At 32.7% G+C, this 15,569-nt stretch overlaps 1 protein-coding gene across 1 annotated transcript; it reads left to right on the top strand.

Annotated features, from left to right (window-relative positions):
- The first annotated feature begins 146 nt into the window (after window positions 1–146).
- On the top strand, window positions 147–12,356 carry LOC140750698 (uncharacterized). The gene is made up of 18 exons (XM_073084391.1): window positions 147–306; window positions 2,219–4,221; window positions 6,961–7,110; window positions 7,333–7,488; window positions 7,819–7,967; window positions 8,094–8,221; window positions 8,664–8,816; window positions 8,922–9,003; window positions 9,098–9,184; window positions 9,252–9,410; window positions 9,477–9,596; window positions 9,868–10,055; window positions 10,205–10,296; window positions 10,378–10,488; window positions 10,661–10,942; window positions 11,042–11,169; window positions 11,513–11,671; window positions 11,998–12,356. Exons 2-18 carry the CDS (start codon window positions 2,238–2,240, stop codon window positions 12,205–12,207), a joined length of 4,338 nt encoding a protein of 1,445 aa, XP_072940492.1. The 5' UTR covers window positions 147–306; window positions 2,219–2,237; the 3' UTR covers window positions 12,208–12,356.
- The last annotated feature ends 3,213 nt before the right edge of the window (window positions 12,357–15,569 follow it).

Raw genomic sequence — 15,569 nt, 5'->3', positions numbered from 1 at the left:
TCACTAGAAATCATAGACAACACTTTTGGTACATCTATGTCAATGATTCTAGAATGCAGTCTTGCTTGTCCTAATGCCCCTAGTGTTCTGTGATTCTGTCCAATCCCAATGGTGCATAGAGTATTATAATATACATGTTAGTGTATTGAATTCTGTTGATTGTTTATTCTGACATTTTTCTGTATCTGTTCCATAGTTCAATGGTTTTGTGTGATTTCGTGATATATACGTGAAGTGCTGTGAAGTGGTCGCATTTTTACTTTTATCGAAAGGCGTTTACGAGTATTTGTAACCTACTTCGATTTGGTAAGTACATTTTAGTTTTATTACTAAGTTAATAGTGCCTTAACTTGACACAAAATATAAGTTCATCAAGATTACATGGATTCTAAGTTGCTTGTAGTTATAGAAAAGTCGAATAATAGTTGTGATAATTCTATAATTTAATCTGACATTGTAGCTAATAATCTTGATAACAAACAACACAGCAACATGTGCAAGTTATTTATAGTTACGGCTTTTCATAGGCTTCTCATTTATAATTGAATACAAGTGTAGAACTCTTGCACTTCCTTAGTATATTACATGCATTGGAACCTAAGTATATCAGTCATAATTATATTATAGTTACTGTATGTGAAGTTCCTATTAGTTATCTACTAAAAGAACACTTGTTATAAGGACCTGCTGAAAGTACCTGCAAACATGTGAGATGACATTATTTGTACCATGTTATCATTAAATTTACTGTTCAATAGTCAGCTACCCTTATTGTCTCACTTACACTGGTCACAGCTAGCATCCCAGTCAAGTATATCTAAGATAAGGTAAGATCCACCATACTAAGTATGGTTTAGTGGACTTGATAACCCTTCAAACATGTTACTGAATTCATGAAAGTTTTTTCAAGATGTTTTCCATTTCCATTAAAGCTATAAATATTCAATAACATGCAAATCATGATGAAAATTTGAAGGGCCATATTTGGGAATTGGACCTTGACATATAGCGTGGGAGGTCAAAATTCATACCATTAGATTCATTGTTGACTTACTGTGTTTGTTTAGTGCTTTCAACATTTTATTTATTTCACTTTTTTAGTATCTGCATAAGTAAATACACTAGACATATATAAAACATTTGTTATTATTTCAGTGCCCTTAGTTATTTATAAACTTAAATCCATTACAATTCCAATCAAGTAGTAAACATCCCCCTGAAATAAATCCCTTATCTTACCTGCCACCCTACATATCTATAACAAAACTATTATAATTTATTATTGGGGAAAAAGTTTTCAACAATATTGCCTAATACATTTGTGGGGCTTAATGAATCATACATGTAATACAATACATTAATGACTTATGGAAAAATTAAATAGTTGTAGCTCTGAATCACTAGCACAATATTAATTGTCTGTAGGGAATCTTGTGTCATAGGTCATATGAGACTTTAAAAAAACAAAGCGACCTCTCCTTCAAAACCTACTATGTATAAGTGCTGGAGACTATTTTCATCAGCTAGTCTGCTTTTGTACAATGGTTTGGTTATTTCCTGTGTTGTGATTTGACCAGTGTGGCAAGGGAGAGACACTTATAAAAATGGAGTAGCAATTAAGCTTGCAGTCCAGCTGATAGTAAGCGGTCACTACTGCCATCTATCTTCAACTCCAAACAGAATATTTAAAGGTGGTAGAACCCCTTACGGTTTGACTTATAAGCAACATGAGCACACCTATTGTTCTGCTTTAAGGGGCGTGTTTAAGTGTTTAAGGAGACATGCTTATCCGAAGCATTCCAACTTGGTTCTCAGGGCTAACAATGCACTTGTGGGCAACCTCAGGTAAAAAACGAATCTTATCTGAGGTTGATTACAGTCCATAGGTGGCAGTAGTCACTTACTATAAACGTGGACTGAATGCTTGTTTACTAGCTGTATGATATAAGGAAAAGTATAAAATTCTTACTGTTTGCAATCTATTTCTGATGGCACTCATACATAAATGCTTTAGATTAAAGTAGATATTCATGATTTCATATGGACATCTGTCATTTGACAGTCAATTTTTTTAAAGGATTATCCTGTCTCTCCATGTTTCTTCACCTTTAACATAAATTACAACATGTATCCAAATTACTTTTAATTCCATCTATCTCCTAACAATTATTCATATAATATACACATTTTACAATACAATAATTTTATTGTTGTACAGGATTACATTGGTGGTAAAAATGCTGCGCTTCCTCAGCAGAAGAGGACGCTCGTCGAGCCAGAATCGAAACAAGCAGAATCAAAAGTCAACAAGCAACAAAAACTTGATACAATGCAAGGTAATGCTTCTTGATGAAACTGATTTATCTATAAATTTGTCTAAAAAAGCCAGTGCTGCAGATCTTTATGAGCAGGTATTCTATTCCCTGGATCTTATTGAAAAGGACTACTTTGGTCTACAGTTTACAGATACTAACAATGTGAAACACTGGCTTGATCCCACTAAAACGATAAAAAAGCAAGTTAAGATTGGACCACCATACACTTTAAGATTGAAAGTCAAATTTTATTCATCAGAACCCAATAATCTAAGAGAAGAATTGACAAGATATCAATTCTTTTTACAACTAAAGAGAGATATTCTAGAAAGTAAACTAGAATGTCCTCATACAACCGCTGTGGAATTAGCAGCTTTGGCTCTTCAATCAGAGTTAGGTGATTTTGATGAAACAATACACACTCCCGCAACAGTTTCTGAATTTAGATTTGTACCCAATCAAACCGAGGAGATGGAAATTGAGATTTTGGAAGAGTTTAAGAAATACAAGGGACTAACACCTGCACAAGCAGAAGTAAATTATTTAAATAAAGCAAAGTGGCTTGAAATGTATGGAGTTGATATGCATATTGTTCTAGGAAAAGATGGTTGTGAATACCATTTAGGGTTGACGCCCACAGGCATATTGGTGTTCGAAGGCCCTCAAAAGATTGGGTTATTCTTTTGGCCAAAAATTAGCAAATTGGATTTCAAGAAAAAGAAACTGACCTTGGTTGTGGTTGAAGATGATGACCAAGGACGTGAACAAGAACATACCTTTGTGTTTCGTTTACATAACGAAAAAGCTTGTAAGCATCTGTGGAAGTGTGCAGTTGAACACCACACTTTCTTCCGTTTACGAGCTCCCGTCAAAGGTCCGTCGGCTAGACAAAACTTCTTCCGAATGGGATCAAGGTTCCAGTACTCTGGCAAAACAGAATACCAAACTACACAGCAAAATCGTGCTCGCCGAACTGTTCAGTTTGAGAGGCGACCAAGTCAACGTTTTGCTCGTAGACAAAGTCATGTGTTGCGAGAACGGGAAAAACAGAATTCTACATCTAAATCAGAGGCTCCACAGCAGCCTGAAACATCTAATGAAGTACCAAGTACATCATCTGATACTGCCGTGCTTATTCCTGAAACTTCACTCGACACTCTATCCAGAAAGAGTAGTGCCAAATCTCAGAAATCGTCTCTCCTTGACACTGATAACAAAACATCGGAAATTGGAGAGCCTTCTGGAAAGAATCTGTTACACGATGAACCACCAGTTGAAGTGCTGATGTCCAAAGATGACGCCATCAGTAACAAGGTATTGTTTAAAATGGATAAATCTGCTGAGGAGAAGAAGAATAATCTGACGCAACTCGTGATTAATAAACCCTCTTGCAACTGCTCGCCCTCGGCTGAGTTTAATCCTCTCAATGACTTGCTTATGAGCTTGGTTAAGGAGAAGTTGAACAGTGATGATTCTAAAAACGAAGTGAAGAGAGATCAAACTGATTCGGTAGTTGACAAGGAAGTTCCTAATAATCAAACGAAATGTTATTTGCCTTCTACAAAGAACTTACCGCCTGGGCAGTTGAAATGTAACAATATATTGAAAGCTCGAGAAAATGAAGTGAAAATAGTAAATGAATCTACAAACATTAATCTATCCATTCCGTCTACACCTTCGCCAAAAATTCTTAACGAGAATAATCCAACAAATTCTCAATATGTGTCAATAGTAGTTGTGGAGCCGCCACGCCCTCAGACAAAGATGGCTTCGCCAAAACCGCCCGAGAGAAAGGAAGAGATAACTCCAAAATGTCAGCCAATATCATCTCTCTCGCCCTGGCTGGTTACATCGGAGCCTAGCTCTCCATCGGGGATGGGAGAGAAGGAGATCACCATAATACATCGCAAGTCTGTTATAACTACACAGCTGTAGGGTAATAGTTAGATATGATTACATTATTATAGATACAAAAAACATATTCTATATATTTTACTTTTGTTTAAAGATTTAAAATTTAAAATTGGTGCTTAAAGTTTGTGTTATAGAACTAGAATAGTTTACATGTCAATTTGCTAATGTTTTTATTTCTTACATTTGTAAGATTAGCGCCCTATACATGTAATTTAGATTATGTTATAAAGGAAATGATAACTTTTCGTTTTTTAAGTTTCGGAAGAAACCTAAAGCGAGACGTGTATTTTCCCGAAAACCTGCCATTACTTAATACAAGTAAGATTTTGACAAAAAACTTTATTTAATATTAACTATACATTATGAAAGAATGTTTATTGTTTATGTTATTTTATTTTGTGAGGGCCGAGCAGCTATGTTATAAATAAGTAAAAAATATTTTGTACTGAAGTAGTTGTCACTATGGATATGTTTTTTCAATTATTAATAGAAGAGATAGTATTGCATTCCAATTTTCATTCCAGTGTTTGGTAACGCTGCATTTCTTTTTATATTGCAGTATTTTAATAGAATAAATATATTTGGAACATAAATGATAATAATTTTAAAAAACAACAGAAATAATTTTCCAAATTAATAGTCAAACCAATTTGAATATTTTTGTAACAAAAATATCGAAAGTTTCTTACTACAACCAGGATAAAGTACAAAAAGAGTTAAATACTTAACTATGTATTTTACGTTGACTCACAAGGATAACTAGTTTATTCCTTGAAGAATATTATTATGTCTACAAATACTACTTAAACAAATCTGTACGATTTAGGCAAATTCACATACAATTTCCTTTTAATGTTTTGTCAAATACTCGTATTAGTTATAGGTGCTTACTTTATTATCTAAGAATATATTTGATATGATGCATGCATTCCATTAGATACTTTTTATGCTTATATAATTAGGAGTATCTACTCGTATAAGGGTTTAATAATTTTGACAGGTCATATCAAGTATTTTCACCAATTTTGGTTAATACGCCTGTAGGTAAATAGGTTTAAAACCTTGTATGTATTACTGAAATATAGTCTTCTATGTACTTAAAAAACCATACACTAATAGTCCATATTGAAGCCGTCCTCTTACCATATCGAATATTTTTCAAATTTTATAACTAAGTTTATTTAGTGTAGTACAATTTTGTCAGTATTAAAATGTCAATAAAACAACCAGGTGCCATTATTACTTAATTAACTGGAACGTATAACAACATTTAGACTAAACAGCTGTGGTTAAACTGTGGTCAGATAATTGCAGTGTGATTTTGTATTAACTTCGAAATAATAAGACTGGATTTTAGTATACGCTTTATAAAAAAAATCACTTTTAATATACAATTGAGATTGTTGCGTCGAAAGAAGTACAGTAAAATGAAAGAAGTATTTTACCAATAATACAATACAAAAAACTATGCAGGCCCAAGTACATTTAATGTGTACTGTAAATCATCAATTTGTATACTAAATTTTTGTATAAAACTTTAATTATATAATATTACTTGCACAGAGCTTTAAACGACGATGTTAATAAATAATTGGCCAATTCGTCAAATGAACAGATTTTATCCAAGATCTCTGTATGAATTAAAATATTAAAATTTATATATTCCTTAGTAATATGCAAGCGTAGACTACGCTGTTTATTATGCATCCGAAAATTAGGCACATCGTTAGTTAAATGTTAAAATAAGTAATAAAATAAACATTTTAAGCACCGCTACTCGTGTCAGTAAGCACGACGACAAACATTTACATTACATTGAACGTAGAGATTGCCGTAGATTTAGCGCTTATTAAAGTAAAAAGAAGTCTGTAATAATTCTAGGTTTATCGATTATACATTTTTTGACTTATTATGTATAGGTGTAGAATTTATTGATTCTAAAAATAAAAATTGGAATGATTACGAACTTAAACGCCCATGTGCCTTATGATGATAGCATGTAAATAAAAATGTACCCGTCCAATTCTACGCCCGTAATATTAAATTGTTATACCATGACATAGTTACATGATTTTACATTTAGAAATTGTTTAAGTACTTACTGTTCTGTTTAAATATAAATGTCGTATTAAACACTTTTGTTATTAGCGAAAGTTTTTAAATTCGATGAGATGTTACACCGAGAAGTATCAACAAATAGTTAAGTTATATATCTTGTTTATATAAACAATTAGTTAAGGATAGCGCCATCATCTTTAATTCACTACATACCTATACTTAATTGGCATGTTTAAGTTACATTTAGTTTTGTTTATTATTTTATGAGCTACATACATGTTGTAAGCTCAATATTATTCTTTTCATTTCTGGTTACTTACATTTATGAACATTTATTGAGTGTATGCTCAATTTTATTATCTTTATTTTTATAAACTTAAAATAAATTATTTTACTGAACTTTAAAATGCATTTTATTTGGTCATGTAACTGGCCACTATGTCATAATGTTAGATTAAATTAAAAAAAAAAACACATTTTTCTATATTCTTCATAGCCTAAATTTATACGGCAAGTGACACACGTCTGCTATTTACATTATTTTATTAAAGCCGTATAAACGATCACAAAATGATGAATCTTCGGAAATCGATAGAAAAAATGTCTTCGGACAAATCCTCTTCCGAACTGAACAATTTATTCTCATTCAAGCGATATTTTATTAACAATCTTGATTCTTACCATGGAGAGTTTATACTAAAAGAAATTGTCAAGGTTCTAGAAAAAAATGCAATGCCCAACGAGCCTTCTTTACAAAGTATAATGGCAGAAGATGCAGATATGTTGGCACCGCCACCACCGAAGCAATCGTATGAGATCATAGGTAAACAACACAGGCTACTTATTTGTACATAGGATCATAATATATGTTTCATCATAATAAACAACGTACCACTAGTGACCAATGTAATATAACTTGCGTGCTCAATGTACATTTTCGAATAATGTAACTAGATTTCTCGTAATTAAAGTGGCGTAAAGGGCACGTTTATTGTCCACAAGACGTAACACATTTTTTCCTTTCCTAAGAAGACATTATTACCAGGTACCGTTACCGATCCGAAGGTCAAAAGCATTGATAACGTCGCCAGGATAATTGCCAAATCAGAATGCTTGCCCCAGATGCTTACTTGTGGAACCGTAATCTTCGACATTAGTTGCGATAGAGATGAACTAAAAACTGCTATGGATTACATGAAACGTAAGTATTAACATTTCTATTTCAAAATAGCGGTAATCAGACCAGATGTACAGTCATAACTCGATAACAAACAATTCTATATATTGTATGTTATGACGTGTGTATGTATATTTTCATGTGCATGATTAAGTTACTGCAGAATTATATTTAGGGCGGAACCTAGTAATAAGTAACTTAAGTTTCATTAAGTTATTGCATAGAGTACTATGTTTTGTAACGCAAATAAATTAACAATTTATTTTTTGATCAACATATAAATGTATTGTTTGAATTAATGTTTTAAAATTAGATTTTAATGAATTAAGTCTATTTAATAAATTAATTTGACAGTTTTGAAAGACCTACTAGCACAACAAGCAGTTATGAAAGCAGCATCTGGTGACAACGATGATGATAAAGAAGCCGACGAATCTAAAAGGCGTTGCTTGATTCTTATATCGACTGTTATGACGTGGGCTTCGACTAAGCCGTTAGATCCGGTAAAACTACTTCTGCAAATGTGTAGTCAAGTCATGCTCAGCTTGTAAATGGAAATAATGCTTCAGATGCAGAATATTAAGTACCCATAGGTTTTAACATGCATTCGTATTGTATTTTCCTTTAAGGACACACCCGATATGCCATTCATTGAGACCGATTTTCGTAAAAGGAAACCACATCCAAACTACAAAATGTATTATGATGTGGAGAATGAGGTTATTGACATCGCCAGGAAATACAAGCCAGAAATCGGGTATGGTGCTCAAGTGTAAATAAATTCGTGACATATTATAATGCTGCATCGATATTCGAACCGGTTGTGTCTGTTACTTGTAATATCAGAGCGTGTCATTGAGTTAGATTGTGCTAACGTAGATATCATATTTATCAAACGGTCATTAACGGTCTCACTAACATATTAGTTTTTTTACCGCCATAGATTAGTATGTTTACCGCATTAAAATCTGGATGGTCTATATTATAAATACTAAAACTTTATAATCTAAATCTTTAGGTAGTAATTTACTGTTTAATATTTAATGTTTCAGTTTTATAACACTCTGATACTTTTAATACTATGCGGAAAAAAGAGACACTCTCCCTGTCACTCCCTGTAAAGTCCTTTTTGCGTGAAATCCTCGGTCAAAATTTATTTAGCTTGCACTAAGAATCGTTATTTACAAGTAACATTACAGAGCTATAGTGGTCGCGACTGGAGTATCATACGGTGGCCGCGAAGATGTTTTATTCTATTGGTTCCAAAAGGCTTGGGAATGTGAAAAACTCTTACCAATTTTCGGTCGTGGAAATAATGTCGTACCACTAATCAACGTACAGGACCTAGCACAGTCAGTACTTCAGTATTTTTAAATCATTATCTTTTAATAATGCTTGACTATTGAATCATGTGTATGGTATTTAATAGGATTTAACAGTATAGTATTGTATTACAGAATTGTCTACAATCTAGCTACAGAGTTTCCAAAGAAACTTTACATACTGGCTGTCGAACAAAATGTGACGAAGCAGAGAGAGGTCGGATTTTTATATTTTTCCACTAGTATTTTTGTAATACGTAAATATCTGTCTAATACGTTATCTACAATGATGATTTGCAACTCTTTTGCAGATTATAAAGTCTTTGGGTAGAAAAGTAGGATCTGGAATGTTTAAATGCATTCCACAAGAAGATGCTTTTCTAATTCCCGAAATTGACGTAAGTCTTGTTTTTAGGTTTTCTTAAATCGGTCCTAATAGTAATAAAATTACTCGTGTGATTTTAGCAAAGAATTTATGATTTAATGACTCTAAACTTAAATATGGAACCGACGTTCATAGTCGAGACAATGGGATTGCAATGGGTATCCGAATTGACTTTTGCGGAGAATGTACCCGTTCTTATGAAGGAGTTTAAGAAAGAGAGGGGATTGAAACCATTCAAGGTAATACACGTTAAATATAGCTGCTGTTGATCAAATGTTAGAAACAATAATAATATCTGGTTTTAGGTGCTTGTCTACGGACCTCCTATTGTGGGGAAAACTACTTTATCTAAACTTATTTGTGAAGCCTACGGCCTTGTTTATATTTCACCGACTACCGTTGCTCAAGATCTACTTGAAGACTTGGTTAGCAATTTTAATTACGTAATATTAAAAATTTAGAATTTATTTCATAATTAAGTTTTGTTGATAAAATCTTAAAATAATATGTAAAATTTTTCATTGGCGTAGTTTTTCGTATTATACCAAATTACTACAGTATTAGAAAATTGACCAATTAGGATAAAACGTCATAATACATAATGTATTTTTTTTATTATTGGATACACATTCTAGCTGACTAATTGTAGGTAAGATGAAATATTACTGTGACAAATTGTTACGTATTTAAAATCAGGAATGGCGCGTAAATCATTGGGATGCAGGTGAGACAACTGCTCTAGGCATGCCGGCTCCTGAAGAAGATGATAATGCTGGCGACGATGAAGACGACCTTGGGGAAGAAGAAGGAGTGAGGGAAACTGCACGTCAAACTCTTGCCATTTTACGTTCAGGCCGACCGCTGACAGACGATGATATCGTAGGGTATTCAATTGAATTTGACGCATTTAATTATACCGTCAGCGTTTTCTTATTGACTCGCCTTATTTACGTAGCATATTTCGTATTTATTTCTTTGTCCCCCTTTTATTTATCATTTTATAATTTTATAAGCGTTTATTTTTTTTCTGTAGATATTTACGCCAAAGGCTGTTAAATCGTGAAGCGTTGAACAGGGGTTGGGTATTGGATGGCTATCCTACGAATCTGGCGCAATGTGCTACTTGTAAGGATATTTATATAACGTTATATAATTTATTTTTTTAACAAATTATCTGTTTACATAACAAAACAATTTTCAATTTAGTGTTTGACAGAGGTGAAGAACAAGACTCCGAAGCTGAAGAAGAAAATTTAGAAGATCAATTCGATGAAGACGTTGATTTGTACACAAATGTTTTAAAAAAGATGCTCCCTGGTAAAATTTTAAACTCCACCATTTTTATATTTCTAATTCAGTACTATTTATATTTTTATGCTTCTTAAGGTTTAGGTAATCCAACAATCTACGATCGCCGTTGGTATATTTGAGATATATGAAATCTATTTTGAGAGGTTTCGTCTCAAATCTAATCACAAATATATTTCAGATATAGTGGTATCGTTAGAGGCAACCGATGACTTTATTTGCGAAAAAGCAATGCGTCAACCAGAAGGTGATACTCGTTTAGACGAGGAGACCGTACTCAAGCGTTTGAGTGAGTTCAGAGCTGGGGATTCTCCAGATACAACGCCACTGAACTTTTTCGATGAATTGGATATTCATCCTCTCGTTGTTTCTGTAAAAGACCACCTCGATTATGAGATGAAGGGTACATACGCAGCAGTTGCTTTGAGAATGGGTAGACCATGCCGATATGGAAAACTTATTGGTAAGTTGTGATATACACACGTTATTAATAATCAATCTCTAAGATTTTTGCCAAACAAAAATCGAACAATTTTACATGTTTGTTTTTACATTTAAATAGCGCTAATTGAAGCAGCTGAAAAGAAAGAAAAGAAAGAATTTGATACGCTTAAAGCTAAAGAAGCAAAGGCAATGGAGGAGCTGGAGAAGAAGATGAAAGAAGAACGGGAAGAGAGAATGGAATATTGGGTACGTGTATCTTAACTATAACTATTTAGATGTACATTAATAATTATTTTGAAGGACTTAAACGATGACATTGGTCAACCTTTGGATAAATTTTACCATAAATTACAAAATACGTTATCGCAAAATTTTCTTCAGTAGGTACAAGCGTTGGTTATAATATTACCTATCAAGCTCCATTCAGTGATAAAAATGTTACACATGTAACAGCATCGAGCATGAATTGGTGCACACACTTAAAATATGTATCTAAATATTATACAGTCATCAATTCTGTCAGATTTTGTGAATAATATTCTTAAGATTCGGAATTCTAAAGAGGATATTAAAAACGAGTTTATTGTAGTCGGAGTTATATGCGTTGATGCGTGAGGAGGAGGAGGCTGCGTTGGCGGCGGCCGGCGAGCCCATGCGCAACTACCTCGTGCAACACATCTTCCCAACGCTCACAGCTGGGTTACTCGAGGTTGCTAAACTACGCCCGGACGATCCTATTGATTTTCTTGTAAGCCTTACAATTTAGAAATAGTTTTTTGAATGAATTGTGATCTTCAGTAATTTAGAAATAAGACGACTATAGATTTCGATGCCTAGACGGCCATTGTATCAAGGTCATTGTGTCATCGTAATTATCCATAGTTTAAAAGCAGCCAGCTCCAAGAAACGGCAAAATGGGTCTCTAAAGTTTGGTTTCAGTTGTGCTTTATTTATCATTCACACTGAGTTAAGGTTTTACTCAGTAGAAGATATATTAATGGCACGTGTATAAACTTCTATTTATCATTAATTTATTCTTATAAATACATAACTGTGACACTATTTATTCTGCAGGCGGAATATTTATTTAAATTAAATCCGAGTGGGAAAATGCTAGAACCAGGGTACAATTTACAAGCCGAGAAGCTCTTGGGAAAGATAAAAATTCTCGATGATGCGTTAAAAGATCTGGATATTAAGATCGACCCGCTGCTACCACCAGAAGCCGACGTGGAGGAACCACCGTCACCTAGAAAACATATAAAGTCGATGAGTGGTTTATAAAGTTATATTCAATGTAATTTTTGTTTGTCATAGTATTATAGTGTTTATTCATTATAAACAAAGTTGTTAATTATATATTATCTTGCCTTGACGGAACATATTTGATAACTGTGATTTAATTTAAATTTAAATAAAGAAGTAACATTCTAGCGTGGCGTTTTTTTTTTTATATTTTTACTGTGCTTTTATTAGCTTGACCTGTATGTAAGTATGTAACGGAATCTTTGAACTCGATTTATACTTACTTTGAACGGTCCGATTAATTTAAAATTTTGAACAATTATCAAGAACCGATGACAATACACGATTTAAATCATTTTATCCCATTCGCCTCATCAGGATTAACGATATGACTTGTGCGATTTTAGCGTGGTTTTTAGTTATTAAACTATAATTTTTTTGTTTGCCTTTAATATTTAGATACAAAATACAAAACAATCCAGAACCTTTTTCGTAACCAATTTTCTTTCAAATTTGTTGGTTTCTATTGACTAGGTTTTGAATCAATAAATGTATATGTGGGAAATATAATAATAAAATTATAATTATACCACCACTGTACGGACGTTTTTTTATGATTAGTTGCTTCGAGTAACTATTTAACATTGTGTAATTCCTTTTACTTAAATGCATCGTATATGTAATAATATATTTTAAGCTATCACTGTTTTTACCCAACCGTAAATTATATTTATGTGGCGTCCAAAATGCACTCGCGCGCGGCAATGACATTTTATACTAGACACGTTATACGCCCACTAACTTAAGAGAAAACTTGAGCGAAACTGCTTTGATAGCACACATGCACGTTTTTTAATTTACTTACCTTTAACTACATATACAAATGTTCTATAAGGGACAGAGATATTAGAACAATGTGATAAAAAAAGACAACTAGTGTTTGACCTTGCGTTTAAGTGTACGCAAACGTAAATATTGACCATGGAATATAGTGACCAATGATTACTTCAGTCAAAACGGGACATCGATTTTTTTATGTCAAATACTTTTTACTTGGAAAAATATAGTTAAAAATAATAAAAAAACACGCTTTTATGATAAAATTATCTAAAAAGTAGAAAATAATTTTCAATATAGGTATCATTTAAGGAACAGTAAATAGTATAATTGTGCAAAAAATGTGGGGCGCTTTATGAAAACTGATAAATGGAGCACCCCATGTTTTTTTTCACAATTATACTATTTACTGTTACTTAATTGACAATGGCAACGGTTCATTTCGGAGACAACGGCACGAAGCATCGAAAAAAGGGACTGTCACGTAAAAACGGGACGTATGGTGGCTTTCCCATTGATCCGCATGCTTGTCAAAGACAAAGAAATAATGGAACAGAAGGTAAAAAATGTCCAAAACTGTCGATAATAGTTTTAGTATGTCGTTTACGTAGAAATGTTATAGTACAGTTTAACTAAATAAATTATTATTATATAAAAATATAATTTGAAAGAATGTATCTATACAGATGTATCGACTGGTTTAAAATATACGATTTAAAAATTGTTTATATTTATTATCATAGATTAGTAAATATTACTCACTCCTAACAAGAAAATGTACCCAGTTTTGAGAATTGAAATAGTTGCGTAAAAAGTTTTCCCACGTCTCCGTGCTAAAATGTCTCTAAAATATTTGAAATAATTATTTATTTATTATGTAAATTACGCAGTATTAGTTATTTATTCGAAAATTTTCTCTAAAAATGTTTTTATTTGTCAAGAATTCAAAAAAGAACTTACTATTAAGCCGTTTGTGGCTTATTTCAATTTCAAGTTTTATTTTACACACGACCATTAATTGCAAAGTTGTGTAAATTTTATAAATGTACTAGCTGACCCAGCAATCATTGTGTTGCCATATAAATAAAAAAAATGTTAAGGGTGAACAACCCTTATCACTTAAGAGATATGAGAAATAGATAGTAGCCAATTCTCAGACTTACTGAATATGCGTATAAATTTTGGTGAAAATCAGTAAAGCCGTTTCGCAGGAGTAGGTACAGAGTAACTAACATTGTGACATGAGAATTTTATATATAAGATTCTAATTTTACCGTGTTTTTTTTAGGATTAATTTCTGGCTATACAAAGATTGTTTATTAAATTATGTTTAGGTTAAGGAAGAAATACGACCTTAATGATTGAAATATTTATTCAATTAAAGAAATTTTAAAATACCGTATACTATCCTATATAAATTTTATGGTAATATTTTTTATTATTTACCACAGGTATCGAAGGAAATTTAAAGATTAGGATACAGAATTTCCCATATATCGATTATATTTTATTAAAATAAACCATAAAATGTTATATTTTGACTAAAAACACTAATATAAAAACTAAGCAGTGGGATCTTAAACTATAACATACGACATATGAACATCGTCAGATTCAATAAAATGTCACTTCTGTTCTGTTGATCTATGACCATGCATTTTGCGTCTTTATCACTTTCATTGACAAAAACATACTTTGTCTCTTTCTGGTTACTCACGTAATCATGGCGGATCGAACACGAAAAATAAACAAAATTTAATAATTTCTCTTCATTTACGTGTGATAGGTGATTCCATGAAGTTTGTTTCTATTTCGAGCATAATTTTTGCATTTACGCATTGCACAAGAAGGCATTTTGAGGCTTTAAATTCAAAATAATGACGTTTAACGTGTTCAGTAACATTCGTGTGTATTACTACGCCGCGCGAGAGCGACTGGACTTGGCTGGAGTCGTTTTACACCACTTGCCGTATTTTGTATGTTTCAAGTTTTGCCCGCTTGTGGCGGATCTTTAGTTATAGATCAATGGCGCGCGGTCGGTTAATAATTCCTCAGGCTGTATTTTAGACTGAACTCCCGGCAGTTAATAAACAGGTCCAAGACTGCGTTATAATTGTAGTTTAGATATCTTTGCCAAGTTTCAGTTATAAGCTCTATATAAAAATAAAATTCATGTTTTGAACAAAAGATACCTACAACTTGAACGACTGTCACCTATACCGGTCAGACACTCTGTAGGTTCCGAGTTCGATTCCCAATACAACATATCTATATGATGAATTTTCTTTTGAAATATCCTACTCTGGGGCTATGAGAGTAGAAAGCATTAAATATACTGTTCGTTGATACCACGATGAACTGTGAATTCACTGTGAATAGAATTCTAAGGAATTATTTCAAAGCTATTTCGAAATTCTCATACATTTATATTATGACTACCACACTACACATTTCAATGTAGTAGATATTACGTCATTAAAAGTAGGACAGTAATGGGTAAAAGCACGCAACAATTACGATAATTACGATGTTATCTGTGTCTGAGTAATTTAGTAGATACAATA

The sequence above is a fragment of the Epargyreus clarus genome, unplaced genomic scaffold (assembly GCF_041222505.1).
Source record: "Epargyreus clarus isolate Ecla_fem2 unplaced genomic scaffold, WU_Ecla_fem_2.2 ptg000021l, whole genome shotgun sequence".
Taxonomy (NCBI): Eukaryota; Metazoa; Arthropoda; class Insecta; order Lepidoptera; family Hesperiidae; genus Epargyreus; species Epargyreus clarus.
Note: the sequence above shows the minus strand (reverse complement) of the source record. Positions and strands in the feature narration are given on the sequence as shown.